Source organism: Athene noctua, chromosome 2 (genome assembly GCF_965140245.1).
Source record: "Athene noctua chromosome 2, bAthNoc1.hap1.1, whole genome shotgun sequence".
NCBI classification, from domain to species: Eukaryota; Metazoa; Chordata; class Aves; order Strigiformes; family Strigidae; genus Athene; species Athene noctua.
Window position 1 is genome coordinate 139,983,778 of NC_134038.1, and position 18,658 is coordinate 140,002,435.

General features: G+C 36.2%; 1 protein-coding gene across 5 annotated transcripts in view; it reads right to left on the bottom strand.

Moving 5' to 3' along the window:
- SKAP2 (src kinase associated phosphoprotein 2) overlaps window positions 1–18,658 on the bottom strand; it is a 137,694-nt gene that overhangs the window by 114,227 nt on the left and 4,809 nt on the right. For 2 of the 5 annotated variants that reach the window (XM_074900447.1, XM_074900445.1), the window contains exons 2-5: window positions 12,375–12,480; window positions 11,559–11,582; window positions 10,003–10,028; window positions 60–164 (exon numbers count right to left, since the gene is read on the bottom strand). In XM_074900447.1, the coding sequence (XP_074756548.1) occupies window positions 60–164; window positions 10,003–10,028; window positions 11,559–11,582; window positions 12,375–12,480 (261 nt within the window). Of the gene's footprint in view, window positions 1–59; window positions 165–10,002; window positions 10,029–10,831; window positions 10,887–11,558; window positions 11,669–12,374; window positions 12,481–18,658 lie in introns of those variants that run through there. The other 3 variants (XM_074900448.1, XM_074900446.1, XM_074900450.1) reach the window with 3 other exon arrangements.

The following is an 18,658-nucleotide window of genomic DNA, read 5'->3' on the forward strand; positions in this document are numbered from 1 at the left end:
CATGAGTTTGTAGCAAACTGGCAAATCTAGTACATTCTAAGGTAAACAGTGCCACATACCATCAGAAGGTGCTTCATCCTCTTTATCATATCGGTCTGATGCTATTGAGACACTATCAGGAGGCAAAGAAACAGAGCCCTCAGACTCTTCCTCATCTTCCAGTTCTGTAAAAGTGAAAAATACATTGCTAGTTAAAATAGTCTTTAGATTCTGTGTTTGTATGATAGACAAGTGTTTTAATTAGTAGGAGGATACCAATTCCTATCTGAAACGGAAAAAATCCCATTTCCCATGGATGCTAATAACACACACCTTGTACATTCTGGCACAGCTGCGAGTGGTGCTGGTCTAGGGCTACCTCCTAACTGGCCACGTACATGTTGCTGGAGCAGTTTTCCTAAACATTGTCATATAATGAACCCACTCCCAGCACTACGCAGCTGACAGCTTCTCATACAGTGGGGAAAGAAACACACACCACAGCAAAGAGGTGGGCATGGGAAAACACCGGCAGGAGGAGAAAAGGGTAGTGCCAAGCTGTGAAGTTTGACTGTCCAAGTGCAGGAAGGAGCTGCAGCAACTTCCCGCCAAAGAAACTGCCCAGCTACTGTTGGCAGCAGTTTGTCACCCTCTGCTCACTTCGACTTTTCTTCACCATAACTAGGTGCAACTTTGCAAATGTTGTTAACGTGTATGTGTATTCCTCCCATGAAACTAAAAACAGAATCGCCTTTTGACAGCGGCCAGTCTGAACCTGCAGTTTAACACAGCATTCTACTGATTAATTTCTTACACAGCTGAGAGCCCTACTACAATATATGTAAAATCTACATTATTAGCTAACCTATGCACTATGCTGATCAGAGTGCATTAAGTGTGAAGGTCTGGGAAAGGTAAAGTGAAATCAATATTAGTTGAGGCTTTCATTTAATTAGACAAAATTTAAGTTCTCCCTCCCAAAACTCAGTATATTTTCTCAGATTGTTTTTTAATATCATCTAGGTGAAGAAGAGGTGGAAAAATAACACAAACTATATTGTTCCTTTAAACAACAACAACAAAAAAAAAATCAAGTCGCTGAAAGAGTAAAATCAGATAATTAAATATTATAAAAATCACCAAACCAAAGTCATAAAGCTGATGCTCCAATAGATCAAATCACCCTCAATTTTCTTAAAGATTATATAAAGCTAAATTGCTCAAGCATTGCCTTTTGGTATAGTCATATGCAGAAAGCTTTCCAGAGACCTCCAGACATGCTTCTCTATGCATATGTTCCATTCTGGAGCACTGTATTGGGAAACTAATTTCTCAGAATCCAAAATAAACCCCATGCATAGTGAAAATATTCTTCTCTGCAGACATATGAATTGCATTCATCAGTAAGACTGCCTAGCGATGGCTGAGTTTTATCTCTTTGCTTTCCATTTAAAAATGAAAAATCATGGAAAAGTCAGAGTCCATGCCCAAAAAGCACCATAGTTGTTAGCAAAGAACAGCAAGTTTTCTATGCAAGTGAAACAACAAAGCCTGATTTTTTGCTTTGCTGGAGTTCTTTTACATCCCAAGATTGTTGAATACTAAATTGGTTTTTCCCTTCATTAATTTAGTATGCTTAGTAAGCTTCCTTTCAAGGTCCCATGCCATATAACAACTGCTTTGAATCTGAACCTGACTCCAGCCTATTTTTGACACAGCCATTTTCCAGTAGCACTCCAGCCATCGTGTTAATCTGATCAAAATATTTGCATTTCATCACACCTGTCAAACCAATCAAAAGTAAATTACCCCTCTCCAGGATTCACCTCTTCCTTCAAACAGAAAACCAGAGAGCAGATAGGACAAGAGCAGCAAAGATTATGCCATATTTACAAACAGCATGATCATCTTTCACACCTACATATCAGACCAGTTGCCTGCCTGTCTCTCTCCACCTCTTTATTAGACAATTGACTCCATATAAAAAGAGCAGACATTATATTCACAACCTATACAGTATCAAAAGTTGTTCCACTCTTTTCCTATCCTAAACTTTTGCTAGTACTAGAATGTATAGAATATGTTTGTATAGATACATACACACATATATGTGTATATATATATATATAAAAACCCTGGTTGTCAAAGTGTCCTCTTATCAGCTACACATAAATGTACTATTATTTAACCTTCATGAAGGTGTCAGCATAAATTTAAAATATTAGGCTGTATTTCCAGAGGAAAACATTTCCACAAACACCACACTCCAGCACTCAAAAATTCATGGCCTGAATAGTAAGAGTAAACCTAAGTATATTTAAGTGAGCAGCACTTGCAGATGACAAATTGGTGAGTACATATGTAGAAAAAACATCTCCAGAGAATTTTGCCCCACTTAGCAATACATAACCTCTTTTAGAGAAGTTGTGATTTCTTATGTAAGTTTGCATAGCTGCACTATTACCTTGCTTTTCCATTAAGTCACAATACTAACTTTTTCTAATTACGCTTAAGATTTCAAATTCAGTAAATCTTTGTGCTTTGCACTAATATAGAAGCCAGATGATCTAGAAACAAGGGGCTTTTTAATATATACATACATATTTAGGGCACACCATGTACCTATCCCAGGTTTATACTGTATTTGAAACAACAAAAACCATGGGCACACTGAACGTAGAGTTATAACGAAACAAGTATCTGTTCTAAGTCTACAGTATCCAAGTTCAAAATGCTCTTAAAACAAAGCCACAAAAAAAAAAGCGCTGTGGTATTATGAAGAAAAAAATTACATGTTCAGTGCTTTTAGAGAGTTTACAGTCTTCAAAGCAATCTCTAGATGTTAAATCCTAAATAAAAGCTTGCAGACTTCTATGAAAAAAAACACCTCACTAAGACAGTCAGAGCAAGTATATAAATCATATGTCATACAATACTACATTTAGGTAGCCATACTGTTTTATGTGAAAAATGTGGAAAATAGGTCAGACACTACATAGAGGTACAAGCAACCAGTAGCCCTGCAGAAGTAGATTAAAATTAAAAAAAGGAACATTTTTCGTTTAGAGTAAATAAATGTATTTGTAAATTTATATCATACACTGAAGTACAATCCTTAAATCATCTAATTTATTCAGAAGAACCGCAGGCACTTTGATAGGAGAACTGACTCAATGTGCTCTGGAGCTTTAACAGGCAGCATTTCACAGCATTTTTATGTGCTTACATAAATGAATGACTACGTGGTAATATCAACCTCGAGGGTTTGCCTCCTAATTTTGGCAGGGTTAAAAGACATCTTAGGAGCTTATGCTATTAATATATAAGGATATTGCTCCTGATAATTCATCAGAGAAGCTTCCTGTTGATTCTGTGGGGTCTCCTGCATTCCTACTCAGAATAATCTCTGCCCTTTCTCCACTTTATATGCTCCTCCGTCAAGGTGTTGCACTGCAGTTTATACTCCACCTACTGAGGAAGACTAGATGGAATTTTATTTGAGGCTACATGTGTTACTCCTTGAACAATCAGAGGAGTCAGTATTGAGCATCACAAGCCACTACTCTCTTCAGGTGCCAAGTACCTAAAAATACACCCGAAAAGCATCAATAAATTAAAGAAAAGCATTCAACTTACATTTATGTAATAGAAAACTGAACTACAAAGCAACAATGGGCATCAGGTAAATGTATCTAATACAATTTGCAGGCATAATTGAAAGCATTACTGCCTAATCAGACATCTAAAAGCAAAGCATGCTCAAAAGAAATGTCTATAGACTCATTAGTTGGCAGCCATTCCATTACAATCACACATAATGTCAGTGGTGCCTTGATCCTATGCCAATGACAACAGCATAAATTTTGCATCTCATTTCTGTGGTCATAAAATTAATGATCAGTTTAAAAATACTTCTTTGCAAAAGTTATTGCACAAAGAAATGACATGAATGTGTCCCTGTTATGTAGTCACAAGGATAATTAAGGAGTTGATGCTCATTAATATAGTTTCTTGTTTCCCCAGAATACCATATGACTTATCTGGAAGTTGGAAAAAAAGTTTAATTAACAGTAGATAGTTAACAGTTACAATTATATAAAAAATATGTATATGAACTGACCCTATTCTCCGGTTTCTGCAATTTAAACTGAGCTCTTACAGGTTTAATAGCAGAATCAATATTTTGTGATATCTTCAAAAGAACACCCATACAATGTCTTTCCTTATTAAATGCTACCTTTTCCATTACGGCTTATTTATTGATTTAGGAAATAATGCATACCAAAGGGTAAGTGTACCACATTAGGAATGGAGCATAAAACAAACTCTCATTGTAGCCAGGGCTCCACTTCAGTCCCTGCCCCCTGTTCTGAAGATTTCCAGCAGATTTAGTTGGTACCAGCTGAATATAATGAACAGGGCCATATTATTTTAAAATAATCCAATTTAAACAAAAATTTAAAAGTCCAAACTTCTTTTTTCCCCAAGAATTCATTTTCTTCTGTAGTAGATTATAGTAATGAACTCCTAAACATTAAAGATACTGCTTCCACCACCAAATCTAAAAAAGAGCAAGCAAGATGTTTCAGCCAATGCCTCCAAAAGAGACTTGCTAGCTCTCATCCTCAGATCACTAAACATTTTCAATTTATTTCTAAAAAAGTCTAGACAGAGTGATGCATTAAAACTGCTCAAGTATAAGAGAAATAAAACATCTCACAAAAATAAAAAGACATGCAGGTCAAAACATCCCACTTCTTGCCATTTCAGAAGGTCCCAAGTCACAGCAGGTTGAAATCACTTCCTCCTGTCCTATCTCCGCTGCATTAAGGACCACCAAACAGGACTGCATGAAGCCAACAAGCAGATTAATGCAAGGTTCTCACTACAGTTTTTCACAAAAGTAAATAGATGAAGTTGCTTTCAAGCTGGCATAGGTATATGTTGGCCCCTTGATAGCTCAGCTAATTTTTTAAGAAGATGCTACTGACCCAATCCACCAGTCATCCGGAAAAACTGGATTCTTCTGACAGCCACTTTCTCAATGTATGCTCACTGTATGAAGAGTCTTCTAGAGTCTCATGTTAACATGATGGTTTTTACTTACTTGTTTTGTAAAGGTCAAGTAGTAATTACTTAGCAGCTATTTTTTAAAACAATACTGAAACAACATGAGGTTTGTAAGCAAAAACACTTCAAACAAGAAATGCAACACAACTTTTACTTGTTGAGTTGCCTCTCATTCTGATGATGTATATCAGGATAAGTCCATTTTGTGCTGCACTGGTGGCAGTATCTCATGCTGCTTGAAATTGCACTTGACATGGACACTTCACAGATAACAGCTGCGTATAGCTGAAAGGGACAACACAGTGACTTGCCTACAATGAAACCCTCCAGACATCCAGGACAGAGTGATATCTGGCACACTTTTAATGCATCTGATGGTGTCTGCAGAAATACATCGTGACGATCCTCAGACTGCGTAACTACTAAGCCATATCTTTCCCATTTATGGCTAAATACTTTCAGTGTATTTATGCTCCTGACTGAAAGCTCGAGTGTGTTAAAATATAAAACTCATACCCACATACTGCTCCAATGACCACAAGCTATTGCCTCCCTTTCTGAAGTCCAAAAAGACTCCTACCTGCTGCCATTTAATGAAAAACAGAGTGTACAGAGACAAAAAAGGAAATACCACCTCCATACAAAAAAGAAAAAAAGAAAAAAGAAAAAACCACAACACACCAGAAGACACAAAGCCTTTGCATATAGCGCTACTCTATCAGCTTGACTGTTTCCAGGAAGCAGATGTCTCAGGCTCCAGACACTCACTACTCTGCCAAGAGCCAAAGAGCCATCTGAATCATTTAAAGGTTTCCTACAGGTGCTCCCAATAATTACATTGAGTAGAACACCAATGCTCTGAAGACACAGGTTTATCTTCTATTATACCACAGTGAAATGAAAATGAAAGTGCACCTTCATCAGTTTTTATCCGACTGAAAAATGGTAGTTAGCAAATGTTGTATCATACTTTTCTGCACAAATAGTACCAAAGTCATGTGCTGCAGATCAGACAGATATAAGGTGCACCGAGTGCTTTATGAAAAACTTGTTCTGCAAGTTCCCATATTATGACTCAATTTGGCTAGTACTTTTGGTGTCTCACTTCCAGCAGTGAGCCAGAATCTTTTTTGAAAAGTGATTAAAAATATATATTTTACTAAAATAAATGCAAAGAACAGATGGTAAGTGAGCTTCAAACACAAATACAGTTTCTAGGGCTTATAGGCTTCTGCCAACTCTAGCACTATTTTTAGCATAAATTGAAAACAAGGTTCTTTTAACTAAACATTTTGGCAGCCATGGTATTGATTCAATTAATCTCAGAACAGAGAAATGCCAAAAACTGTATTAACTAAGAATTTCTGACAAAGTCCAGACTTTTATATCCTTAGTAGAATATTAGTCTTATAAAAAAAATGAATCAAATTTGTATGAAAATTATCTTAGTTTTCAAGTTCCTTCCCAATTCTAAGATGTAGAACAGGTCACTTTGAGAGTGACTATGGCTTTTTGGTTTTGCTTAAACTGCTTAGATAAAGAGTCTAATGTTTCAAATTAAAAGAAAAAAAACCAGCAGTATCTAAGAGAAAAAGACATTTCTACTGAGTTCCTTAACTGAAGGATAAAATAAATGTAATTGTTTAATAACAACTAAATAAAAATAAAATTTGTAGAAAGATTACTGGCTTAGATATTAATATCATTGTACTCTTTTTTTTGTCATAAGAACAACATGCACTTTCCTTGTATGTAAATCAACATTACACTTAATTGTAAAAGTCAGTGTAAAGTCAGATAACACATCACACAAGAATTACTTTCGTGTATAATGAATTTCATGTCTTTAATTTTCACAGGTACCCACTTCCACTGAAAAGCTCCATTTTTTCAGTGTGTAGACACAAAATACGCTTTTGGCAACATATTTACTGACCAACAGACAATATAAGACGACCTCTTTTTAAGAGGATGAAAAACAGTCCTAAAGTTCATCAGTCTGGTTGCAAAGAAGTACGTATGCACTTTCTGAAAGTGAAAGAGATACGCACACAGATTATTTCACTTTTAAGGAGCCTGGTTCTACTTGTGCACATGCTCTTCAATTTTTTTTTACTCTTCTTTTAAACCTCCTTGCCTTATTTTTATAAAGGGAAAATTCTGTATGCTATCGGCCAAAGCCCATGGAAGAGCTCACATACAATACCTCGGTCAAACTGACTGGTCGCTACATGCAAAGCCAATGGAACTTCACGATCACACATTGACAAAAGACAGTGGAGTGACAAGCTGGTGCTTTGAAAGTGTTAGTCCACATCTTTTGGCCTCCAAAAGATTCTTCTGGATGCCTCTGGAAGCATGACAGGTCACAACTCATAAGATTCTAGAAAACAGCTGTTAATAGTATGATAATTACTATACCATGATAACATGGCACATAGTTTGAACCATTCCTCACCTTTCCTTTCAGCTACAAGAAAGTTTATTTTATCTGCATTTAAAAGAAAGGAGTAACTGCTACCACCAAACAAAGAACAGCAAATAGGAAGTCTAAATGTGCATAGTTGTTTTTATTCTTCATAGTTCGTTTCAGTGCAGTTTCCATGTTTCTGCTTCCATCCCTCCTTTTTTTCATAAAAGATGTTCTCCTTTTTCACCTCATATTTTGAGATATTTCTTCTTTCTCTGGAGGGGGGGAGGAACAAGAAAATGTCTGTCCATCACTGCCACCTCAGGTTTTAATCTTTTCTCAAATTTTCCATTTTTCAAATGTCTAGGTGTGCACAGAGGGATGAATGGGCACAAAAGTTGACCTCACTCAGCTGCTGCCACTTCTTTGTTCCACTAGTAGCTGGCCAAGAATCTGACTGCTTACCTCCATGTGGGTCTTTTGTTCTACACCTACACAAGTCACGCCTAATTTGTACAGGCCTAAAGTAAGAATGACACAACCAATGAAAGTTCAGCACACACTTCTTGAACTCTGGAAATTATATCAACAACCCATATCATTGAAACACATTCCCTCAAATATTTTGCAAATAAGTGCAGGCTCCCATTTCTTGTGATTTTTTTCCATATTCATGCATGTAAATACACATTAATTTGAAGAAATTTATCCTCGCTTGCAGGAGACAATGGTATCACTTTATAGCCCTGTCATTTTATTGACAAATACTGAAAGAAAACTAAAGCACCAGCATTCACAAGCTTCCCCATCTGTACATAGTTCTACAAATCTGAACTAGAGACACATGAGAATTTTTTTTTAAAAAGCACAATATATCCTTCTTAGGAATCAAATGCACTCTAAGAAAAAGAATAAGGCTTAATACAATTTTCACAGAAATCAGAGCAAGCTATACACTAACAATTACAGACTATAGCAATTAAATCATCCAGCTGGATAAAATGAAATCTCATCTTTATTAATAATTTGTTGAATCAGAAAATAAATTCTGAATCAAATTGCCAATGAAGAATGCAAATAGTCTAGAATTTTCTTGACCTTCAAAAAAAGCAAACCACTAAATGCAAACAGTGATCTTTGTAAACAACTCACATTTGTTAGTCACAGCCTCAGAAAGTTACTAAATCTTAAAAAACTTCCTCTCCAGAAAGTCACATGCATTTGCAATGAAACAACCATCCAACCTCATTTCATGTTAATCATTTTCTTAATAAAATAACATTTGACTTTTCCACACTTAGTTCTGTTGGACAGTGAGAAGAGGAGGGAAACTACATTTTAACTTCAGCAAGGGTGCTGATGTGCAATATAAAAAACCAGCAGATTATTTTAATACAATTTTTAAATAATCACATAGTTTGAGTTTACAAAATCTTGGCAATCTTTGGGAAGTTTCAAGTTATATTTTCTCTTTCAGTTGAAATGATATGGCTATATAACTTGATTTAAACAGGGATAAGAAACGTATGAACTTGTTGTGCCTTGTTATAACATTACTTGCCTAATACAGCTTACATATTTTCACTTTATCAGGAGGCATGCTGTAGCCTACACATTTGTACCTCCTTGTCCAAAAACAGACAGCTCTTCAACCACTGCAAAAAGTGAGGCATTGCACAGGCTTTTTTGACCTCGCACTGTGACCCTCATACCAACATCCACAGGCTATAGGTCATGACCCCAAGAATTAGCATCATGGAAATAAGAGCCCTTCCAGGTTTAGTTACAGAACAGAACACTGGAGCAACAAACTCCTCGGTCTTCTCTAAACTGAACTCTGCAGCTTTGTTTTAACTCCACTAGAAGACAATAGATAACCCACACTTCAATTTTCATTACTTGCACACTAAATCATCTCCTCTCCAACTAAAGGTCTGAGCTCCTGCTGCACTGTGAAAACATTCATTCACTGTGGATCGAAAGCCAATATCATATTGCCACTAGATGATCCTATTAAAAGGTTAAAGGAACATCACTATGGAATTGAAGACTTTTGCATTGTTAAGAAAAAAGTCTGAAATAAGTTATTCCTATTAAAACTTTATCTCCTAAGCAGGATGCTTTGCATACACTTCCTCTGACAAAAAAAAAAAAAAACAAACACACAAACCTGCATCACATGGTCTTTCACAATGCTACACCATTGTTAAGCCAGACATAACAAGCTCCATTTAGATTAAACTCTGAGCTACATTTCTAAACCAATCTTTTCATCACTAAGTGCCCTTAGATGTGTTTAACGAAGAAAACTGGACCTAGCTTTGAGCGATGGAGTAGCGAGAGCTTTGCGACTGGGAAGCTTTTCCCTGCGTTCCTCAGCAGGGGGAGCCAGCCCCCTCGGCCTCGGGAGGCAACCAGGGCACAGCCCTGCGCCGCTGCCCCGGCATCAGCTCATCGACACTGAGTCCGTCAGTGGGCAAAAATGCACCACGATGAGGGAGAAGGGGGGGGGGGGGGGGGCGGGGGAAAGGCACGAGATTTACCTTTATCCTGGAATTCTTGAGGATAACTGCAGAAAGAAGAAGAAACAACATAAAGCCATGCACATTTGCAAATCCACCATACTAGAACGTAGCATAGAACAACTACTAGTTCTCAATAAGCTTTTTGTTGAAACTTAGCACTGCAAGCTTTCATTATTAATTTTAAAGTCTTTATTTTCAGCTAAATTATTTACTCAGTTTTGATTTGGCCTTTGCAGTTGAGAGAATCCCCAATCACTTCAAATAAGACTTGAACAAAACCAAACTCAGGTAGAGCAGCCTTTTCTAGGAATGTACAATCTGCTCAGAAATCTTAAGGTATAAACATACAAAAGCATCTTTAATTTTAGCATACCTTCTATATGTTAATATATTTCAAAAAGTTTTGTGCACAAGTAAAAGAAACTAAGCATACTTTTAAAATAACATGGTAGGTCAGCAGGAAAAAAAAATCCACAAACAGTTAATTTAGTTGCAGTAATTTATGAAATACAAATGAAATAGTATTCATCATTAACCAGAATTTTAAAGTTCATGCATACCTAATTTTAAAAAAATCAAATAAGATCTCAACTTATTTAATGTGTAAAAAAAAAATAATTCTATCATGCAAGGGGGGGAAAAACCGTTTCTTCAGAGCTAAATCTTGGTATTTCATAAACACAAATAATCACGGGATACAGTTTGATAAATACAGGATAAAGTATAAAGATAAATAATCAGGACAAAGTTATGTAAAATGGCATCTCAAAAAGCATGCATGGACTAGAGTTCATGTGAAAAGAAGTGGATTTCACTAGGAATAACTAGCAAATAAAATGGAGCTTACAAGACCATCTTTATAGACAACAAGCCATAGTGCACGTATCAGGTTAGTCAGTAAGAAGATGCTTACAAGTAACAAGCAGGAGAAAGGAAGGATCTAGGAATAAAAAACAGAAATGCAAACAGAGATAAAAGGCCAGATCTAAGAAACCCTGCATAGCAAGTAGCAGTAATAGTTAGGCACAGCCCAATATGTGGGATGTGAATATCAAAGCTAACTACAATGTGCATATATTTTGTAGCCTGCATGAAAAGCAAAACGCTGTTAACAGTGAATAACATTACAGGAGATGAGGAAGGAATTAGAAATTAAAATAAGATGTGAAATCATAGGGTCATGTAAATGAATAGCAAAGGATTCAGTGTCAGCTGTGCTCACAACTGCAGGTTCCATCTTTTGATATTGTATCATCCAAAAAAGCATAGTTGAGTCATCAGACTGAAGAAAAAAGTCTGTAGTGCTGTATATGCAAGTCATCTGTACAGTCCCAGTAAGCTCAATAACCCAGGAGGAAAGGCACAAAAAAAAAAAAAAAAGAGAGAAAGAAAACCCTGATTCCTTATTAAAAAAAATATAATTAAAATAAAATAAATAAATGGAAAAGTAGTTCCCTAAGCATTTACAGCCTGAACCAAAGGCTCAAAGGCAAACAAACCTTCAATTAAAAGATTTTTGGGACACATCCCATGTCTTCCTACAGTTAGCATGATACAAAGAATGATGCTCTCACCAGATGATTGTGCCGTCTTTGAAACTGTAAACAAGTTGCCACACAGGCGGGAGCATGTCATCAAAGGAGAGGTTAGAAGACATCACACAGGAGCAATCAGTAGAAAAACACTTTGGAAACAACAGTAGGAAAAGAACAGCAAGTACTAGATTATATCCTAGTTGATTAGAGTTGTAAAAAGAGATTATGCAAAGAAAATTTTGTAGTGCAAATAAAACTACAGCCAAATCTCTTTAGCTGAATTGTTTGTCGGAAATTAAAGCACAATAGAACAGATCTCAAATCATACCCAATATTAAAAAAAAAAACAAATCACAGCCCTCTGCTTACTGTCATAGTACTTCACTGTTTTAAACACTGCTAAAACAAACTTATGATCTCTAAACAGTTTCCAGTTACATTTCAATTTTCTATTACAGACAGAGCTAAATGACAGAATATACAGTAAAGCAAAGTCAGCACTGAATTATGCTGTTTTATACCAGCTGAGTATGGCAACAGGAAGCTCATTCATATTCTCAATGGATTATATTTCTCAGATTTTAATGAACTTTACCAAAACAGAGGTGAAGGCACGCTCTACCCAACCAGCTTGCAGTCAGGGGTACAGTAATTCAAATGGAACAAACACGTTCCCATTTTTTACTAAATTGTAGGATCTTCAAGAAAGATATAAAGACTTGAACCCATACAGATTATTTGCCAAAATCAGGACCTAAACAGATTTTTAACTGTTAATATTGTTAAAAGATTGTGAAAACTTTAAGTTATCGTTAAGTGACTTTCTAACATATTAAAGCCATAAAGTTCACTTACCTTGCCTTAACATCTTTTATCTTCTTAAGAAGAACTTCCCTTTTTTCTTTTGCTTTCTTTGATAGATTTTCTCCTTTTAGAGTTTGGGAAATAAATGTGTCAACATCTAAATAAAGAAAAAAAAATACACCTCAAAAAAAGATAAACACTGCTGTAATGAGTTTGTCCTGATATTACTGTGAGAAAACTAAGAAAATTATTTTCAAGCCTATACACAGTGTAGTTAGTGGACATTTTGTGTTCTAAATGGGATACATTTGTTCTTTGATCTACTTATGCTTAGTGCAGCAAATCCCATGGTGACATTCGATTCTTGCTCGCTTAATTATGCCACGTAAGTCCTAAGAAATTGCAGTACTTTAACAACTACTTTCCATCACCTAAAGTAAGGGATAAAGCTAAAACATGGAAACAGCCTTTATGCCTGCATTACTGCCATGTTATTTCAGAAGTTCAAGTTACAAAAATGGTTGAGTACTTCATTATTTCAGGAGTAACGCCTACCCAGCTACTAATACAGGTCATTTACTGGTTACAGTATTTTCCAGTGTTCTCACATTGCCTCTGAACTCTCTACTTGACTAAAAGTTCATATCCAAAGCCTTAATCCTGCAAACAGTAACCATATCAAAAGAGTCAAGCTCAAGCGTGTACCTGAAGTTAAACATACCTGCACTTATAAAATCATAAACTGAGGCTCTAACGTACACAGTAATTTTTAATTCTTGTATAGAAGATACATTTATACAGTTATATAGAATCAAGGCATTCCATAAATGTTACCATGGTTCTTTGTAATATAGTAAATATCCATTCCATAGGGTAAAAACAATGCAGTGACAGAATTTGGGAGAGTGTAACTCCTCCAATATTATGTTTTCTTGATTAACAAAAACAATTGCAAAAACTAATTGTAAAAGTTTCTTATCTTTACCAATCAACATACAATTATCCTGAAAAGTAGAAAGATGACCAAAAAATACTGCTTGTTAACTTAAATTTCTCAGCTGTATGAAGTAACTGTTCACTGAATAAGGGAAAGCATACATAAGTAACAAAAACACCCAGACAGTGCCTTCCCACCTCTCATACACACACACACACACATATAGATACACTTTGGCTCAATCTGTGTAGATGCAAATAGATATGGATAGAACTATTTTAATCCTGTAACTTTTCAAATCAGATGAGACATTCCATTTTCATAAAGAAATACAAAAGAGTCAATTAAGTAGTCAAATATTTGCATACAAAGTTTACATTTTAAAGCAACAGTAAATTAATAATTACTGCAGGTTTTCTAACTGAAACTTTCTAACTGCCTGCTTTTTTCTTTAAAAAACAGAAGTTCAACGGAAACATATCCCACTTTATATTACAGACCGCAAGAAAACAAATAAGTCAAAAGTTACTCTTTGGGAACAGCAGCATAGCTATTACAAAGATGTTGTTCTTTATAAATAATTTACCAGATTATTATCTAGATGTTTAGATTGCTGTCTTCAGAAAGTGTGGCAAAAATCTTCACTTCCTTTTAAAGTATTTTAAAGTTCTGAAGAAATATATTGTTCCCCCTCCCCATTAGACAGAGAAGTTTCCCCATTACATTTTCCAAAGCAGTCCTGAAGCAGGGGGACCCAGACTCAGTTCTGTAGCATTCCTTCTTTAAAAGGACAGAAGGAAAGGCACTTAACATGTGTATTAATGAATCCTCCAGACACACCCCCAACAGCCTCTATGCCATACACCATGCATCCCTAGAAACATTTTGTGCTAACCCATAGAAAATGTATATGTCTTCATAAATTCCAATGACTGGAATTTCCAATCAAGCGGGCAATTGAGGACCCACACAATCCAAACACACTGACCAACAACAAAACTTAAGTCAAAAAATCCCGTACTTTTATTACTGAGAGCAAAAAACAAAACCATCAACCGTTTTTTCTCTCAGTGAAACCCAACAGGATTTTCCAGTACAGACCAACCTTTCACTCTGAGAGGGACAGACTGATTAAATATTTGTTCCTTCATACTTTTACATATTTATTTCAAAAATTAGATAGCTGCTTCAAAGTTCTACCTAGGCAGCAATATGTGAAAGCTTTGAGGAATTAGGTCACGTTTATAAACAAGGAGCCGTGATTGTACAGTAATCTTCGGACACATTAATCACAGCACTTTGCTTCAGAAGTCTTCATTTAAACTCAGTGGGCTTCTTCTTGGGAAAGCTCAGAAGTCAGCTGAGAACTCTGCAATCTCGGGTTTTGACTGACTATCAAAGCTTTTTTCAAATAAAAATGTTAAGATAACACAATTAAGAAGTATGTGTGGAAGATAAACCAACTTGATTATCATAAACCAGAATTACCACTTCTGGCTTCAAATACACTGTTGATAGAAAAATCTGAGGATTAACTACATTGCTGACAGAATCTGTTATTTTATGGAAAAGCTTGGACATCAAAGCACAAATAATGCAGAATTTTCAACCGTGGAAGAACAGGGCAGAAATAGATGCTCCATTTATTCTCAGTATAAGTAGATAATGAGTTGGAGGAGAGGGGGGGAGGAGAGAGACAGAAAGATAGCAAGCATGCACAAGATCCTGACAAGTTTGTTGTTTCTAAACAGCAGCAGTTACAGAGAAGACATCCCTGGGATGGCTTCCTTCTCCCATGAGATTATAAAACAATTCCTCCAAGCTTAGGTATCCACAATCACAGTGCACTGTACTCACCATGGAACATGTCCAGAGAAACCCTATAGCTTGATTCATCACAACCCCAAAATATGAAGACAGACCTGATGTACACATGACCTTCAACAGGATGCTAAAAGTTCACCTGAAAAGTATGCTTTAATGTATCATAGATCATTCTTATCTACTCACCATTACATAGGATGTTATATATCTCACTCAAGCCATGTTCTGATCTAGCGTTGTACAGCCATTCAGGATGTGCCAGATGCACATGAGACAAGTAACTTATCCTAAGCTCCTCTGTACAAGAAGCAAGAAAGTTATGATAATCTCTTCACTACCTGTACTGCCACACCATAGAAGCGCATGAAGGAGCAGTCCCTGCCGTCAGAGAAAACTTCATCACTGTCTTAACATAAGGGGGTATTCATGCAATTTCTCTGACATTCCACAAAATGAGTTACCTTGGAATGAGAACAGAGCTCATGGCTTCAGTGTGACAGATTCAAGTCTCATACAGTGAACCTGAAACAGAAGCAGCAAAATTTACCCACTTCTCACCACTATTCTAGTCACTTACATGCTCTTCCTTCTCCAGGAAAAATTTGATCTCTACTGGTTTAATGCTATACAGAAAAGGAAAGCGTAAACTAGTGGTCACAAGCACTTGAGTGTAGACATGTTTCTTTCATACTTCAGTAGCAGTTGGTCCACTGTGGAATTTAAAAAGGAATAGAAGATAAACTCCAAAAAGAAAACCTCTTTGAACAGACTCTTGATTTAAAAGCACTTTTATTAATCAGTTACCACACAACAAACCAAGCAAATTATCTATTTCCATAAATTGTTTGTTCCTGATAAATTGAGCAGCTATTTAGTACCACACACTGCAGAAACTCAGCTGTTTCCACTGAAAACACAAAAATTTCAAAGAGAAATAAACTTTGGAAACTTACTCAACACGTCTTTTTTAGACTGCCTAATAGCTTGAATGCCTATAGTTGTTGCTCCATTTCATAAGCTTGTGATTTCAACTTTGTCTGAACCATACACCAGAGAAATTATTTGCCTCCAGAAATAAACAATAGCTGCTGAACTGAAAGATTAGATTGATGATTCACTCACAAATCGCTCTGTCAATACAGGTTACAAACTGACAGAAAAGGGAAGTCATGCTACAGTCTAGCTCTGTCCAACCAGCTCATACAGTTCAAAGCTTAATTGCCAGTTCATACAACAGTCAAAATCTAAAAGGCCATTTTAATGTTATTTTCATCTACGTTCCTTTTACAATGAAAAGAGCTAAGATTTATTTTGCTTTTCGCTGTTAAAACATTTTGTGGTTCTCCCTACTTCAACGATTATAAACAGACAACACCAAGTTTTCATTATTTTAAGTCTTTGGGGCTATTTTCTTTAATGAAGGCTAAAACTATGCAGATGGGCTTTTTCAAGAATGTTGTAAATTTTTAGCCCAAAGCAACTGCTGCATTAAAGAGTGCTAATTATAACAAATCATAGCACTTTGCTGTTAACAGAGTTTAATATCATGATCATAAGTCGCACCCAATAAACAAATGTATTCAGGATAGAAATACCTCATTTTTGTGTCAGGGTGGGCCAAACAGACTCTCATAGAAGTGCTCAGACTGTGCCCTGGGTCTTCCTTTCTCCCCTCCTTCTGTAGATAACCAAACTGTTGTCCATCACATTATCAAACAGTTTGTCACTTCTTTATTACCTGATGAGTTCATGACATTCAAATGACAGAGAACAATTATAAACTGGCAATGAAATAGGTGTGTGCCCACTCACATGGCAGGGCATGCACACGGTTCCTTGTCCGTGACCCGAGAAGAATGCAGGCTCCTGTTTTGTGGCTGGACACGCATCTGTCACATGACAAGGGACACTTGCATGGGATCACCTAGCAGATGTGCTGCCAGTCACACAAGAAGGGAATGGCAGGTCAGTAGAATAATACCTCCACCCACCAGCCTTCTTGCATCTCTCTCCTCCATCTCAAGGACTGAGAGCCAGAAGCTGGCTGCAAGCCAGAGAATTTGGGAAGACAGGCCAGACTATTTTGGAAGGTAGCTGCAAGCTCGGCACATTTGTGCACACACACTGTCCAAAAGTGACCAACATTAAACAGAATGCCACATATCTTTCAGTTTTACATGGGCTGGCATTAGAAAGCAATTAATTTGATTTCGAAGTTTTCATGCAATTCATTAATGGGGAACAGGTCTGAATACAAATTATCAAGCAATATCTGTGACTGCCTGTCCTTCTGAATCAAAAAATATGAGGATTTTACTTCTGCTCTCCCCCTTCCTTCCAAACTATATTTAAAAATCTCTCTCCAAAGTTTGCTAAACTGTCTTTTAAATATATATACACAGTTAGGCAGAAACAGAACATATGATGTAAAATAAAAGTGACAGACACACTAAAATGCCTAAAAATATCACATTGATCCAACCTAAACAAGTAAGTAGGCATTCCTTTTAGCACAAAGTCCTGGAAAGGATAGCCTTTAGAAACCACTGTACCTTAAACCCCCAAAAGCAAGGCTATCTTGCCATGCTGCTACATACAAAGTCAGTACAACCACAAATGCTGACACTCAACAGTTTTGTCAGTCACTTAGAAAGTAGAAGCACACTCAGACTGCTAAGACTCCTCAGAAGAAGTAAACAGATAAAACTCCTTTAAGAAGTCAAAGAAAAAAAATTTATAATTGAGGATATCTCATTTCAAATTGTATCTAATCTCATTGGCCAAATAGTTGAACATCCTCTCTTTACATTAAAGAGGTGAGGAAAGATCAAGCTGTAACATATTAAGCATATCATAAAAAAAAAAAAAAAATCACAAGTGCAAATCATGATCAAGTTAAAGTGATTCCAAATGAACGATAATAAAAAATGTTAAGGATTAACCTAAAGATTTACACTGTATGCCACATTATGCTGCATCTATTGTGGTTTGTTGACATATGATTATGAAAGAAACGTAAACCCAGTCAGATGAGAAAGATAGACTCCACGTTAATTGAAAAAGACAAACTAAGTGAATAATGAGTATATAAAAAATAGCCTATGCCATTTTTATCACCCGTATATGACACTTATTCTCAAATTTATGGCAGAGACAATTGAACTATGTTTCAAATCACTGGAGGTTATTTCTTACCAGGAATGCCTCTGTGCATTTTTTCACCTCACTATTTCTATTCTTATTCCATTACTACAGAAATAGATGTATATTACCAAAGCTGTAAATACATGTCTACTTAGAAGATGTCTACAATAATCACCTTGGTTTATCTTGTAAAGATGGATTCTTCAGCAAGAACCAGCATTCGTTAAAGCCTTGGAAATGTGAAAATAATACTTTAAAACAAAGAGTAAAGTTTTAAACCACAACATCCTCTTAAAATTGAACCAGCCAACAAAGAGGAGATATACTGTACCTATGTGGCTTTTCCTATGACTGGAATGTAAGGAGCAAGTCAAGCAACAGCTGACAAGGAGGTCAAAAAAGGGCATCAGGGCTAAATATAACTACTGTA